The 17453-nt window shown below is 38.3% G+C and overlaps 1 protein-coding gene across 1 annotated transcript in view; it reads left to right on the top strand.

The window, feature by feature from the left end:
- LOC126471163 (uncharacterized) overlaps positions 1 to 17453 on the top strand; it is a 253999-nt gene that overhangs the window by 222977 nt on the left and 13569 nt on the right. The window contains 3 exon segments of the mRNA XM_050099266.1: positions 553 to 604; positions 10947 to 11112; positions 14225 to 14402. Of these exon segments, the coding sequence (XP_049955223.1) occupies positions 553 to 604; positions 10947 to 11112; positions 14225 to 14402 (396 nt within the window).

Raw genomic sequence — 17453 nt, 5'->3', positions numbered from 1 at the left:
TTTCCAAAGTAATGATGTCTGCAGACAGGTAGACACCAAAAAATTTCTTTATTAGCCAATGCTTGGAGCAGCATAGTAACTGATTGCTGTTGTGGTTAATGATACGGTCATGCATAATAACTTTTAATTATTGTGTTTGCTGATATTTTTGGGGGTTACTTTTGTTGTCATTTGAGATTTTCATTATATTCATCAATTGTATGTGTGTAATACACATGCAATTTCAAATAAGCCAAGCAACAGATGATATCATTTTTCATTAATTGTGTGATTCCCATTTTTCATTTAATTTAAAATGGACATTGTATCTTAATGTATCAATGACACATCAGATAGGAATATTAGACTCATTTGAGCATAAATTATGTTATCAAGAGGTAGATGAAAATTCGCTTCACTGTACTGCAGTTTTTAACCATTTTGAGTAGCTGCATATAAGGAGTAATTTATTAATATCAATCTACAACACATTGTTCAAATTTTTTGGTAAAAGAACACATATACAGTAGTTGAACATTAACTTATTATTGCTGTTTCCATTTTCTGTTGCAGAATTTGGATGGCCAAGATTCAGATCAAGATTACAAGAATATGCCATCGGCAGGTTTGTCACTTTAAAATAATTTCCATATAAAACTACATGCTAAGTAAAACATAATTTTACAGACATAGTAAAATCATGAATTTCTATTGTAACAAATGATATTGCATTTGTTTTACGTGGGAATTCTGTGTAAAGCTAAAAACAGTGTATGTGGCTTCATTCACAACTTCAATATTTTTACTTTTTTAATCAGTTTGGAAAGAGTTTACTTGGGTGTAATGCTGATACTTCATCCCCATCTGTTACTGTATTCTCTGATCCTATAAAGTCTGCTTACATCACAAATTCATGAACCTTAGAAGGAACCCACTCAGGTATGTAGACTGGGCATTTTAGAACTTCATACAAAAGTATTATTATTCATGCTCTGCAATGATCTAATTGTAAGTGGCACAAGTTCTAAGGCATTTAGAGATAACATCGACAGTTTCATCATAGATGCTTTGATTTGAAGATCAGTCAGTCTTCATTTTGACCCCAAATGAAGGTGAGGTTTCTTGTATCCTTTATAAATGTGTATAAGAAAGTAAGGGAATTCAGAAATGCATTGCAATGGAAAGGAACCAGAATTAGCCACAAAATAATTTGCAAAACAATTGTGATTTAGACTGGAGATTATATTGATTTGATTTGCACAGGGAACCAGAAAAACAGCTCACTACATTTTGCACCAGAAATGAGTTTATTGTGCAGTTTCTCTCCCTGCCATTCCCTCGAAGTGCAGTAGGAGACCAGTTACCATAGCGGCTGTCACTAAAATAGACATCTCAAGGTCATCTCACCGTCCTACAGCATTGCCAGTTAGTGATAATTTGAAAACCTTTTTAAATGTTAGACATCTCTATTTTTAGTCTAGAATATAATGGAGTTCTTCACAAAATAAAATTCTTCCCAGCTGCTACGAAAGAAAATAAATAAATAAAAACTGATGTTAAAATAAGTTTTGAACAAAAGTATTTCTTTCCTTCAAGCTGCAGAAGAAAACAGAATCACTGACATGTGTGAACAGAAAATAATGTATGAACATTCTCAAACTTTACAGATGCACGTGGTACATATTTTATCTTGAAAACGTGAAAGTATTCAGACATTAAAATAGAACACTGTAACAGGTGTGAAACTGTTCAGCCCATGTAACGAAAAATGTCGTCGGTGATGAATTTGTGTTCTGTTAGACCTAGTAGAAACTTACAGTCAGAAAGTTGTTAAGAAAACTGTGAAATTAATTTTGGTAACATCTGTGACACTATTATTGTATCGTGTCACATAAGAATGCATTTTATTATGAGACACTCCATACGCGACAGCACGCAAGTACACGTACACCATCAACAGGATTTTAGTTCCGACAGGTCACCTTAATACAACCGAAAACATTCCCTACCTCCCAAAAAATTTGTATTTGCAGATTGTACTTCTTCTTTACTGCACCCATCACCTAAATTGCTGATATATGCTGTACAAAAAAATTGTAGATACTTTCAGGCCAATATTTCCATTGAAAACGAGCAAAATATATTTTTGCGTATGATTTTGTGAGACCCAAATTTAACTGCAGTATACTACAAGACTATTACCCTCAGCACACAGTAAGTGTATTTTACACAAAATTTTGCTTTTGCTGCTGCAATGTCTCTACATTCAATTAAAAATTTGTGGCCATCATTGTACTTTCTGAACCAAAAGCAGAGAGAGAGGAGGCGACAAAGAACAGAGGTCTGTGAGACAGAATAATTTAATTTCTCAAAAAGACCACTCTGTATTTTTCTAGCTGTCAGATTCTCTCCTCTGTTGTAGTATTAAAGTACAGTTCTACGCACTTAACATTTTGTCAAAATTGTGAAATTGTGTAGTTTCCATTTTCATTTACATGCTCATATCTAGAGATTCTGCCATCTTTACTACACTGTTAATATGGGATACTGTCAATTTGGAATTATCACAAGGTTTTGTTGTCATTTTATGAACTGGCACAAAATTTATATTATTCCTGGCTACTTCACTATTGGCCAGCCCAATGAAAAACCTTCATTACGTATGATATGACAACCTTGTCCTTCACGCACATTGACTTGTGTAGCCCCTTGCTACTGCATTACACTCAGCAATAAAACATGACTACACCGTTGTATGGAAGACGAAAAAAACAGTGGAAGAAAATTTCTGAAGTGTAAGAGAGAGGACAATGCAATAAGATGAAATACAAATGTGAACAAATTCGATACATATTTTGTGAAAAACTGTCATTGTTAATGAATGCAGTACTGATAATCTTATTTTTAATGGCGAGTAAGCTAATTGTGACCACTTTTTACAGATTTATCGCATATCTAAGAGAGAAATTCATTTACAATCACCTGCTATAACGAAAATTAATTGCGGAAAAAATTTAAATCAAGTAAGCTCTTTATGTAGCCTACAGTTACCTAAATTGGAGCATCTTTTGATTCTGTATCTTCAAATTCACTGTCGCTTGTTTCTGCCAGGCGTTTATCTTCGTAGGTTCCCCTATGCTGACTCTTAACCCATGGCTCACAAAATCAGCTTCTTGCACTGCTTCCGGATGTTTTCTGTACCTCACCCAGTCATGCTGAGTAACTTTGTAGAGAGCGTCATGTGTTAGATGGTTGACAGCAGCAAGTATGACAGTAGTGTGTGTGTGTGTGTGTGTGTGTGTGTGTGTGTGTATGTGTCCAACCACTTCTTGTTTAACCTGGAACTATATCAGCTCAATTGGGTTATATTGGCAGTGATAGTGGCAAGCATACCATTTGGTGTCCCATTTCATTTGCCAGTTGATCAAATTCAAATGTCTTTCTTGGACCTAGGATTTCTTTTACAGCCAGGAGTTCATCCTTCGTTTCATTGATTGAAATGAAACATTCTTTCTCTTTGACCACTCCATAATGTCTGCCTTGCGCCTATTTGGATGTGGCAGCTTTTGTGTTTGAATAGAATGATAACTGTCATTATCCATCACGGTATCTGAGTCTTCTTCCAGTGGAACAGTAGTTTGATGTTACCGCCAAGTGCGAATTGCGCGCAGTTATTCGGTTTTTGAATGCAAAGGGCACTGCGCTGATTGAAATCCTACGCCAATTGACAGAAGTATATGGTGAGTTGTGCATGGATGTCAAAAAATGTTTGTAAGTGGTGTGGAGAGTTTGCAACTGGTCAGATTGAAATTCACGATGAACAAAGAAGCGGGAAACTGTCAGTTTCTGAGGAGACAGTGTTGACGGTTGAGCAAAGCATGCGTGAAGATCGGCGGATCACCCTGGATGATCTCTGCACGTTGGTCCCTGAGGTTTCTCGAAGCAACACTCATAGAATTTTAACGGAAACATTGAACACCGGAATGTGTGCGCAAGATGGGTACGGTACCATGCATGCTGACTGAGCACCACATGCGGCAACGAGTTGAAGCTTCCCGCGCATTTCTTCACTGCCTTGCAGCTGAACAGGACAACATTGTGGACTCAATTGTCACATGTTATGAAACCTGGGCATACCACTTTACACCTGAGACCAAGCAAAAATCATGCCAGTGGCGGCATCCTTCTTCACCAAAGCTGCGGAAAATCAAACAATCACAGTGTGCTGGTCATGACAACGGTTTTTTGGGATTGGAAAGGGGTATTGTTTGTCAACTTTATGCCCACTGGGACCACAGTTAACGCTGACAGGTACTGCGAGACTCTGAAAAAACTCAAACGGGCAATTCAGAACTGGAGAAGATGAATGTTGAGCAATGGCATACACATGCTCCATGACAACGCTAACCCACACATCGCTCGGCAAACAGTTGCTCTCCTGCATCAGTGGAACATAATCACCCACTCACCCTATAGTCCTGACTTGGCACCCAGTGACTATCACCTGTTCCCTAAGTTAAATGAACATTTTGCCGGAAAGCAATTCAGCTCCGACTACAAGGTGAAAGAAGAGGTTCATAACTTTCTGAACAGCATGGCGGCGAGCTGGTATGACATGGGCATACAAAAACTGCCACAGTGTCTACAAAAATGCATTGAGAGAAATGGTGATTATGTTGAAAAATAGCTAAATGTTCAAGCTGTAAACTGATGTAAACCATTGTAGAAATAAACAAGTCTATGTACTTACAAAAAATAGGAGACCTTACTTTTGGGACTACCCTCATAATTTGTCCTCTGGCATGAAGCCTGCAATCAGTGAACCAAGATGTGTGATGATTAATCTGACACCTCCACCAGTAGGCACTTTCAAACCACCGTTAACTTGGGAGTCGTGCCATATACACTTATTGGTGTGGTTCTGTCAAACGCAAGTTTTATCTAAGTACACTACAGGTCTATTGTCCTTAGCATGCGGTAAATGCTTTGTATGTAACAACTTCGCTCTTGCTGTTTCATTTTCTTTGCAGCCTATCAAAAATGTTTGCCCATCATTTTGTTTTCTGAATCAGAAACCAAGGGAGCAGAGAATACAAAGGAAGGAGGTCTATGAGCCAGAATAATTGATTTTTTCATGGGGATCACTCTGTATTGTTTTACTGTTGGATTGTATGAACATCAAGAGCTCTGATGGAAACCCAGTTCTATGCAAAGAAGGGAAAGCAGAAAGGTGGAAGGAGTATATAGAGGGTCTATACAAGGGCGATGTACTTGAGGACAATATTATGGAAATGGAAGAGGATGTAGATGAAGATGAAATGGGAGATACGATACTGCGTGAAGAGTATGACAGAGCACTGAAAGACCTGAGTCGAAACAAGGCCCCCGGAGTAGACAACTTTCCATTGGAACTACTGACGGCCTTGGGAGAGCCAGTCCTGACAAAACTCTACCATCTGGTGAGCAAGATGTATGAAACAGGCGAAATACCCTCAGACTTCAAGAAGAATATAATAATTCCAATCCCAAAGAAAGCAGGTGTTGACAGATGTGAGAATTACCGAACAATCAGTTTAATAAGCCACAGCTGCAAAATACTAACACGAATTCTTTACAGACGAATGGAAAAACTAGTAGAAGCCAACCTCGGGGAAGATCAGTTTGGATTCCGTAGAAATACTGGAACACGTGAGCAATACTGACCTTACGACTTATCTTAGAAGAAAGATTAAGGAAAGGCAAACCTACGTTTCTAGCATTTGTAGACATAGAGAAAGCTTTTGACGATGTTGACTGGAATACTCTCTTTCAAATTCTAAAGGTGGCAGGGGTAAAATACAGGGAGCGAAAGGCTATTTACAATTTGCACAGAAACCAGATGGCAGTTATAAGAGTCGAGGGACATGAAAGGGAAGCAGTGGTTGGGAAGGGAGTAAGACAGGGTTGTAGCCTCTCCCCGGTGTTATTCAATCTTTATATTGAGCAAGCAGTAAAGGAAACAAAGGAAAAATTCGGAGTAGGTATTAAAATCCATGGAGAAGAAATAAAAACTTTGAGGTTCGCCGATGACATTGTAATTCTGTCAGAGACAGCAAAGGACTTGGAAGAGCAGTTGAACGGAATGGATGGTGTCTTGAAGGGAGGATATAAGATGAACATCAACAAAGGCAAAACGAGGATAATGGAATGTAGTCGAATTAAGTCGGGTGATGTTGAGGGTATTAGATTAGGAAATGAGACACTTAAAGTAGTAAAGGAGTTTTGCTATTTAGGGAGCAAAATAACTGATGATGGTCGAAGTAGAGAGGATATAAAATGTAGACTGACAATGGCAAGGAAAGCGTTTCTGAAGAAGAGAAATTTGTTAACATCGAGTATAGATTTAAGTGTGAGGAAGTCATTTCTGAAAGTATTTGTATGGAGTGTAACCATGTATGGAAGTGAAACATGGACGGTAAATAGTTTGGACAAGAAGAGAATAGAAGCTTTTGAAATGTGGTGCTACAGAAGAATGCTGAAGATTAGATGGATAGATCACATAACTAATGAGGAGGTACTGAATAGGATTGGGGAGAAGAGGAGTTTGTGGCAAAACTTGACCAGAAGAAGGGATCGGTTGGTAGGACATGTTCTGAGGCATCAAGGGATCACCAATTTAGTATTGGAGGGCAGCGTGGAGGGTAAAAATCGTAGGGGGAGACCAAGAGATGAATACACTAAGCAGATTCAGAAGGATGTAGGTTGCAGTAGGTACTGGGAGATGAAGAATCTTGTACAGGATAGAATAGCATGGAGAGCTGTGTCAAACCAGTCTCAGGACTGAAGACCACAACAACAACAACATCCTCCTCTGTTGCAATAACCGAGAACAGTTCCACATGCAACCTCCTTGTTGAAATCGTCAGATTCTGTAGATTTCTGTTCTCATTGCTATCCCTTTCTAGGAGAATCGATACAGTTTTTCAGATCTAGAGATTCTGTTGAGCTAAGACGGCCTATAGAAGATTTGGGAATAGCACACTCTTTTCCTGTCAGTTTATGAGGTTAAACAAAATTTATGGCTTTTTCATTGTTGACCTGATCAGTAAAAATTTCAGTACATTTGACATAATGATCTTAGATAGTTTTCGATTGTCTTTTCACCCTTTATGCGCACCGACCTGAGTGGCACTATGTGCAGGCCTTTGCTCTTGCATTTCGCTCACTACCAAACACAGGTCAATGCACTGTTCCATGGGAGACTGAAACCACAAGTGAACACACAATATCGCATGGAAACACTGAACGTTCAGCCGGTGCTCACCTAAGGAATTTTTAAGATATTACATGTGGCAACAAAGCTATCAGGTGAGCGAATTGCAACGCTATGTGCCAGCAGACTTCATGGAGCAGGTGTGTCCTTGAGGTGCCTAGTTTCATGGTGGCTGCTCTAGGTCTTTATTATACACAATTTGTTTAGGAATTAATGACCTGAATATACTGTGTCTTTTGGCCTCAAACAATTTGCATTGGAAAATTGAATGTGGTGCAGTTTTATTGCCCTCCATATCCTTTCTGTGCAAGTGTTGATTGAAGTTCCCATGGCCATTTATTGTTCCTAAAATGAGTTTCATCTATCATTCAAATTATAGGACGTATGTTAAATAATGGGTTTGGCATCATTAGCTTGCAATTTTTTGTTTTTGGATCTTAGTCCAATATTCTGCATGCTGCTTACTAATGCAGCTATGTGGTTTTTCCATCACCTCGGTGATGATTATGACAGTTTTCAGCCCAATAAATAGAGTAGTCACTCCTGTCATTGCCAGTTCAGCGTTGTTCATTGCTGTTAATTCCTGGGTGAACAGGGACCACAGCAGGTTCACCCTGTGACAATCCCTGAGCCTCAGAAGGTCTTTATGGCATTCTGTGATGATCTTTGATCTCGTTTCTGGGGCTGGTAGAGATTTCAGAGCTGCTCGGTTGTCTGAGTGAATGCAACTGCCACAATCCTTGTAGCACCTAGGCAGATTCTCTTCCACACACACTCTCTAATAGCAAAGACTTCCTTCAGTAATATTGTTGCCAGCTTCCCTACTGAGATTGCTTTCTCATGTCTGGGCTGTAACCTGTCCCCAGCACTTTTGTCTGTTTTCAATCCACCAGTAAGCCAGACTGTCTCTCATGAATGGTATTGTGGTTCATTCTTCCACTGCCCCTGACTGCCATTTGTTTTCTTGAAATGTTTATTGAAGCAGCTGGAAGCTATTGTCTAGTTAGCTGGCATTTCCCTGACCATTCCTATACTTAACTACATTTACTAAATTGGTGTGGGATTCTGGATATCCTATAGGTTTCCAAGTTTTAACCTGTATGCCCTTCTGCTGCCTGCGTTGTAACCCAGGGATGTAATGGAGGATTGTCCAGTATACTCTCCATCCCAGCAGTTGGTGTGCTGCTAATTCCGCCTGTTATAGCTAAGGAGACCAGTCTCTGTAGTATGTCAAGCACCTTCTGTTCTACTTTATTCTACTGTACAGTAGCCCCATAGATTATCATAGGTTTTATTACAGAAGTGTATATTCAGTACGTGCTCCTGGGACTTACACACCAGTTTTTACCACAGGCCCTTTTAGTACACATAATAGCACCTTTTCTTTTGGGACAAATATTCTTAATGTGAGAGGTCAAAGATAGTTTTCCATCAAGGGTTATGTATAGATACTTCATTATCAACTCTGATGGTAGAACTTCCTTGAAGAGCATATGATTTCGGTACGTGTGCTGTATATGCTTCCTCATGAACGTTAAAAGTACAGTTTTCACTGTGTTTAGCACACTGGGTTCGCATTCAGGATGACAGCAGTTCAAACCCACATCTGGCCATCCACATTTAAGTTTTCCATGATTTCCCTAAATTAGTCCAAGCAAATGTCAGCGTGCTTCCTTTGAAAGGGTGTGGCCCATTTCCTTCCCCATCCATCCCTTATTCAAGCTTGTGCTCTGTCTCTAATAACCTTGATGTTGACAGGACATTAAACATTAATCTGTTCCTCGTCATCCTCCTCCTACAATGTTTTCCTGGGACAGAACCTTAGATTCTATTTCCTGCTGCATTGTTGCACAATGTTCAGAGTGAATTGTGCCATTGTTGTGACATGATTAATTCATCTGTGTATTCTTGGCAAAGTATCCTCCAGTATTTAACTCTTTGACAAGTTCATTCACATCTAGGTTCCACAACTGTGGGGACAAAAGGATCAACATTTTCTCATTCCTCATGGTTCTTCTACCTATCGTCAACTCAGCATGGTCTTCAATCCACCTGGCATATCGTAATCTTAATGCTATGGTCTTCTTGAAACTCTATAATCATAAATTGTATTGCTAAAAGCTCCCTCAATATCTAGGAAGATGCAGGGAGCTGTTTTCTGAACGTATAAAGAATTTTTCCACCTTCCCAACAAGTTCATGATGTGCTGTTTTGCATGATTTGCCAAGTTAATATGCACGTTTGTTTTCACGTAGAGGAACCTAAGTTAACTTCCTTTCCCCAACATTCACATTAACCATATTTTATAATATCATTAGGAGAAAGGAGGATAGACTGATTGGTCTCAATTCCTCAGCCTTGGAACGTTCAGTGTTCCCTGGTTTGTAATGAAAACAATCTTTACTGTCCTCCAAGCATTAGGCTCCTGCTACCAGGCTGACTCTTAGTAGTCAGCACACGTGTCTGGTAAGCCCTCTCTTGTTTATTGCAATAGAGCCAGAAAGATTCTGTCTCAGCTTGGTGACTTGAATGGTTGAAACATTCGGACCACCCATGTGATGTTTTTGAAATCAACACATTGTCTGACAGATTCTCAGTTCTCCTTTTGGTTACTTGTAAATCATTACCTTCCAGGAACTGAAACCTGGTCTGTGTTACCAGCTAGAGTGCATTGAGGGAAATGAGTTTTGGGAGCAAATCCAGGATCTTTTGTGCTATCCTTGTATACCCGCCATCCTCCTTCCTTAGAGTGTCTCCTGGGTTGGTTGGTATTCTTGTGGGGATTTTATGAAGTCTGGCTCTAGTAGCTGTACCTTTCACCTCACAGAATATCTCCGAGGGTGATAGTTCCCCTTGCTTAATGGCAGGATTGTATTTGGCAAGGGCATCCCAATATTTTGCCCATTGTATTTTCCTTCTCGCAAAGTTGAACGTTCTTCTTACCTGCTTCCATTGCAGTTCCAAATGATCATTCCATCCAGGTACGCTCCTGTTTGTGCACGTCTTGGTGACTGGACAATTTTCTAAGTATGAGGTCATAATACCAGACATCACTTCATCTGCCATTTCCTCAAGATCTACCGGATTTCTTATCGAAGTTTTGACTTCAGATAAGTTTTAGTTTAAGTCTCTTCTATGTCTGTTTTCCTATGATTCCTATAGGCCATAGTGTGTTTAACACCCATTTGAACCCCAAACTTATTATACATGTGATCAGATAAGGATGGTGCCCACATGGCGTCTGTCTTTAGACAGACCCAAAAGTATGTCAGTTACTTTTTCCCTTTTTCTACTCCTGAGACTAGATTCCTTATCCGTATTCAAGATCTCTGAATTGCTGTGCAGTAGGTGTTCACATATCTACTCGCCACACTAGGTTGTGAACATTGGCATCATAAACAGCCAACAGTTTATCATTCAGCTGCGAGCAGCTGCCTACCAGTCTCTTCACTTCCTGGGAAGGTTGGTGGTACCTATAGTCAGAAGGTCTGTTTGTTCCCAATTGTAGTTTACAGTCACAAATATTTCTCTTTGATTGCATCTAAAGCTAACAACCTGTTTACCCCACCATAGCACCTGGCCACTCATAAATGAATATATGTAAATAACATACTGAAATCTGTAACTTGCAAATTCAGTGTACAATCTTCCTACAGATAGTGTGTATTTATAAAATGCATTAATTATTTTATTTGTTTGTTTATTTTAATTGCAGCTCTAGTAGAAGAAAACTGTCAAATTGTGCAGAATGTGATTGACACTTTAAAAGTTGATGATGAAGGAAATGCAAAAGTATCTGAGCAAGACAGTAAGAAAGCACTTTCTCAGTTAAAACACCTAATAAAATCTGGAGCTGTTGGTATCATAGTCTATAATTTCAAGTAAGTTTCAGAAAATTTGTTCTGCAATTTCTGTTACATAGTTTCAGAAGATATTACAGTACCATCACTTTTTGTGTTGTCCAAATATAATTTTGTTATTTCTACATCATTCATGTGTAACTGAGTAGCTTGATTTTCTTTTAATTTATTTAACTGACCAGTATTGTATGTAATACAGGTAGTGGTTCCACATTTCCTGTTTAACTAAAACTGTCGTAGGTGTTCAGATGATTACCGTGGCACACTACGCCCAGATTGCATTATTCTGTATTATTTGTTGACTTGCCTTTATATTGTAAGGCACAGGTCTATAACCATAGAAAGTGATGTGTTGTAAAGCAGCTTGTGATACAGTCATGAAAAAGCCAAAGTAAAAATGAGCCTGGTCTCAAGACATTCAAATTTGTCTGTCTGTAACATGAAGTGGGAAAACTGGAATGAGAGAATGTGGTAAATGCTACAGAAGAAATACACACTTTTTAGAAGCGAAATGATAAAATGAGACTAAACGGTTAAAAAAAATCACTTAGCATCATAAGATAGTCAGCAAGAGAAAGTAGTGTAACTGAAAATGATATGAACAAACACAGAAAAGGGTGAGAGTATTTTAATAAGTGAATAAGATGACTTTTAGTGTGTTTGGTGCTCTTTAGTAAACTTGTGTGGAAGGCTGCTACAGGACTGCAGGATTTTATTTAAATGGCCCTAGCACAGAAATTGTTTGTTGAAAATTAATGAAAGATCTGGAAATTTTTAATAACACACCTTTATTACTTTGAAACATATATGATCACTTAAATAACCTGACATTTATGTCTCTGGCTTCTTTTATCTTTTCAGTAGCTTGTTAAACAACAAATGTGTTATCTGCTGAAATATTAGCAACCTTTTAAATATATTAATATATGGGTACCATTTTACACTTTTTTTTCTTTCAGTGAGGATAGTTTTTAGTTCCTCATTTCTTTCAACTTGCTCACTTTCCAAAAAAGATCATAAAGGTGTGTCAACACTAAAATCTGTGTGCATAGCTGATGAAGTAGTGTTGCCTATAGTCAACGAGATAGCAGCTGGCGAATACATTATTGGATCACCAACAGTGTGGAGGCTCAAGTGCTATGAGTATGTGCTAATAGTTCTTTGCTTTTGGGGTTAATCTGTTACCATTCATTCTGTGCAGTTGTCAGGAACAGCAACTTCCATCTCCTCACAGCCTCTGAAATTCTCTCTGTATTTAATGTTTTTTAATATTCTATTATCCAAAACCTCTAGCTCCTCATATAAAGTCATTCAGATGGCAAAAAGACATTATGTGTTGACCATGATTATATAGTGCTTTATTTTGGTGTTTTAAGAGATGGACTTGTTATTGTAGTATTGTCTCCCCCCTCCCCTCCGCCCGAACCCATACACACTGTCAGTTTTCAAGATGCAATATTCAAATGTTGCTTTCTCTAACCCGTTCCCCTGCATAGTCCACCAGTGTACAACTTCTTGACTCTTTTGCATCATCCTGTTTGTGTTGTGAGGAGTTTTGGTCCATATCTGTCACCTTTTCTTCTGTTGGTCATGTCTGAATTCTGTAAATTATTAATTACATATAAAACAATCTGCAACAATTTGGGCAGTGATTTTAAATTTCCACCACTATACTATGGACACTAAGCAGCTGTCTTTCCAACATTACCTGCAGCTGTTGAGATAATGTTAGTGTTCTTTCATGGAGATAGTGAGCTTCATAATGGAAGTATTCATGTTGCCTCTTACATTTATTATTTAGATTTTGTTTTTCATCCAACTGCACACACAAAATTCTAATGAAAGCTATCAGTAGATCATGATGACAGTTGAAATCATTTAAAAATGTTGCATTTAGAAGAGGGGTTACTTTGGGGCTAGCTGAGTAGGTAGAGCGTGCAAGTTAGTACAATAGATACAGCACTGGGCTTGAATTCAGTAGGATTGGGGCTCAAATCCCTACCCAGCCTCTATGTTTTCCATGGTTTATGTAAATCACTTACGGCCACTGGTGGGATGCTTCCTTGGAAATGGACATGGGCCATTTTCTTTGTTATCCTTGTCTGATTCGAGTTTTGGCTCATTTCTAATTACCTTCTGATTGATGGGGTGTTCAACTCCAGTTGTCCTTCCTTCGATCCTTCCTGTATGATCAAGGTCACCATAATGCCAAAAGAGCAGATCAGCTTCTTCTGTTAAAAATGACTTCCTGCAATGCTAGAGAAAGCTCACATCCCCGAATGGTTACAGACGTGACCCCCTGTAAGATGGTTTATTAATCCAGGAAATGAAATTGGCTGACTGATGGCCATGTGGAACATATATAATCAGAGAGTTTATGTTGAAAGTGACTCAAAAATTTTGTGTGTATTTTCTACTGATTGCCCATGTGAGTTGCAAATTTTATTGTTGGCATAGTGACTGAAAGTAACCCTTAAGTGATCAGAGTTAATTGAATTATTTGACAAAAACCTTTAGTCATTCACAATATCAGAGTAACATAACATCTCTTAATTAAACATGTTTTGATGATTATCATGTTGTGTGTGTGTGTGTGTGTGTGTGTGTGTGTGTGTGTGTGTGTGTGATAGATAGATAGGTAGATAGATAGAAGAGAGGAGGGGGAGGGAGTGGGAAGATATCAACATGAACAGATAGTTTTCGTGTGCTCATCGTATGTATTGGCCATATTCGTGGCATGAATATTTCACAGTTTTAATTGCTTGGAAACTATCAGATAGAAGTTCATTTTTCCCTTTATCACATGCTCATAGAGTGATTGCCATGTCAGTGCACATGTCATGATAGACTATAGCCATCACCTTTCTAATTCCATACTTGTTGCTAATAAATTGTAATTAACATCTTAAGCAGTGGCATTGTTGTTATCATCATAATTATTTTTGTTATTAATAATATTCCATGCATTTAATTCAGATGCACATAATGTAAAAACATGCTTTGACTGTGGGTGGCATTTTAAATACTGACAATGAACATTGTACTCATCCAGGGCAAAAGCTAAATTCCTAATATTACTGATACAGTGCACGTATGATTTTGACTTACGTATGCCATTACTTTATTTTTATAGGGTTCTATTAAGGGTTCTGGTATCACAGTTGGCACTACCTCACTCTCCAGTGAAGACGTACATTTTAAATGTGCTACACGATATGATCAAAGACCCAACTGTGAGACATTGTTTTAATATGTACGTAGAGTTAATCGTGCTGCGAACGCTAACAGCTTACAGTGACCCGTGTAAAGAGGTTTGTGTAATATTTATTTACTGGCATTTAAAATATGCGCATTCTTTTGTACATGATTTATATTGTAGCTACTGTCTCTGTGGCATGCAATAAAATACTATACTTCAAGTATAAAATAAGGTAGTGATAAACAGGATTTCTTACAAACCAATTTTTGCTTTCATTGTTCTCTGATGTTTCATAATGAGATTAAGTATATTGTTCCTCTTTTAAAGAATATGAGAATCTCTGCAAAAAGTCTCTAGTTGAAATGGTTGTTTCCCATAATACAGTCACTTAAATGGTGGCTAATTCTTTCTTTATTAGATAATTCATAATAATGGAAACATTAAAACATGCTTTTTTAAATACCATTGAAGCTTCACAATTACACTTGACACACATTTGTTTTCATTTTAAATAGTGTATATTTTTACACAGAGTTATACGCATAGCACACTTTCTCAGGTATTTGTAAATTAACAAATTTGATGTGCATATCACTTTAAATTCCCATATCGCATGTGGTGTCTTCACGTGACAGCACAGGATGCACAAGTACTCCATTACAGCAGAACACGGCATGCAGTGTGACTGGTGGTAACATCTCTCATTACTGGACAGGTGCCTTACACAAGTCAGCAGTGGCCTATAGCATACCACACCGTGTGTATACAACCATATTTAATTTCTTGGACAAAGTGGCCACACTAAAAGAATGATGTTCACCTGGTGATGGCATATGACCACCAGGCCAGTCCAGTGTAATGGGGCATACTCATTCATCAGATGGATCCCAGCTTTGTAAACTTGATTAAAAATGCGTGCATAATTTTGCACGTTGTTGTTTGTGTAGACAGCAGGTATCACAATATCCCTAGAAACTCGTTGTGGTGGTGTACATGCTCTTAACGTGATATTGACCCAATTGACAAAGCTGGCAGTGTATTAATTATTTTCCTAAATACTGGCAATATTGTAACATTTCAGAGGGACTTACTAGATGAACAAATGGTGAGAATCCTTCTCTAGACTAAACTTCAACTCGTCTGTGAACAGCACCCATGTTTTTATGAGACTAATTCCTCTGATGAGCTGTAAAGCATAGATTGCAGCCTCTATAAACCAACAATACTCAGTCTGATGGGAAATGTGTGCTGTAGAGGCTACCATGTGGTTGCAATACTTTGCCATAAAATTGTTTGCCCTGCCATCTAATACTCATGGGGGACTGGAATGCAGTTATAAGGGAAGGAGTAGAAGAAAAGGTTACTGGAGAATATGGGCTTTGGACAAGGAACGAGAGAGGAGAAAGACTAATTGAGTTCTGTAACAAGTTTCAGCTAGTAATAGCGAATACCTTGTTCAAGAATCAAAATAGGGGGAGGTTTTGGTATGAAAGCTTTCATGACCGGATGACATATCTTCTGGTAAACCTTCCGGGATGTAAGGTCGTGGTCCATGAAACTCTTCAGCTCCTAACGTTTCGTCCAGAGCTGCGCTGGACATCTTCATTGAGTCTTGCCGACTGACGGGTCGGACGTCTGAGAGCGACTTATGTATCGTAGAAAGTGGGCGTGACCAGAGTTACACGAGATATGCAGAGATAACCTTTGTCAGAGATAAAACTTAACTATCGATCGTAATCTCGTCACGGATAAAACTGTCTAGCAATTCTGTAGTGCTACTGTCCAAATATCACTAAGTTTCATGGTCTCTTCTTTCCTATTAAAATTATCCCTATGTTTATATATTTCAATTGCTTCTCTACAAAGCCGTGGGTAATAGTTGGTCATCGTAGATAAAATTTTTGTTTCAGAGAACTTCACTTGATGATTTCCTGGCTGAAAAGCGTGTTCTGCTGCAGCCGATTTATCTGTTTTTCCTAATCGGCAAAGACTTCTGTGTTCTTTTAGCCGTGTATTTACGCTTCTTTTTGTTGTTCCAACATAAACTTTACCACATGTACACGGAATTTTATATACACCACTGGCTGATAGAGGAGCGCGTTTATCTTTTACAGACCGAAGAACATGACAAATTTTCTTCGTTGGTCTAAAAACAGGTCTAATATAATGTTTACTTAAAATCTTTCCAATCAGATCTGTTACTTTCTTTATAAAAGGGAGAGAGACTGTATTCTTCCATCGTTTTTCGGACTTGTCCTTAAGCTTATTGTTGTTTGGGTGCAGAATTCTGCTTCCTTCTTTCTTTGAGTAGCCATTTTTCTCAAAAGCGTGCTTCAGATGTTTTAATTCGTCGTCTAGATACTCCGGCGTGCAAATCCGTCTGGCTCTGTCAACGAGACTTGTAATCACACCTCTTTTTTGTTTTGGATGGTGGTTAGAGTTTTTATGCAAGTATCTGTCTGTGTGCGTTATTTTTCTAGAAATCTGTTGTTTCAATCTTCCATCCGTCTGTCTCATAACTAAAACATCCAAAAACAATATTTTGTTATCATTTTCTCTCTCCATGGTAAACTCGATTCTTGGATTTATATTATTAAGATAATCAAAAAATTCGCCTAAGGCTTCTCTACCATGTGGCCAGACCACAAATGTATCGTCTACATACCGATACCAGCGAGATGGTTTCTTATCTGCTTTTTCCAAGGCTGACTGTTCGAATTTCTCCATGTAGAAATTAGCTACTGCAGGAAAATACAAAAAACTTAAGAAAGATCCTACAGCCAGCGTACTACGGAAAACAAATAATTTGATAAAATCGGCCACTTCTATTCAAAAAGAAGAAAAAAGAGCTTTATTGAAGACTGAAGCTGTGTGTCCTGGACTCTATGGCCTACCCAAGGTACATAAGAAGGACCTACCTCTGAGACCGATTGTTAGTACTATCAATTCTCCTACGTACGAAATAGCAAGATATCTAACAACTCGTTTACAACCATATTTTGGAAAAACGGACTCATATATAAAGGACTCACGTCATTTTATTGAGCAAATTGAAGGTTTAATTCTGACTCCTGAAGATATTTTAGTAAGTTTCGATGTAGTATCTTTATTTACTATGATTCCAGTTAATGAAGTTATGGATTTTATAACGGATATTTTTCCA

Source organism: Schistocerca serialis, chromosome 3, assembly GCF_023864345.2.
Source record: "Schistocerca serialis cubense isolate TAMUIC-IGC-003099 chromosome 3, iqSchSeri2.2, whole genome shotgun sequence".
Taxonomy (NCBI): domain Eukaryota; kingdom Metazoa; phylum Arthropoda; class Insecta; order Orthoptera; family Acrididae; genus Schistocerca; species Schistocerca serialis.
Note: the sequence above shows the minus strand (reverse complement) of the source record. Positions and strands in the feature narration are given on the sequence as shown.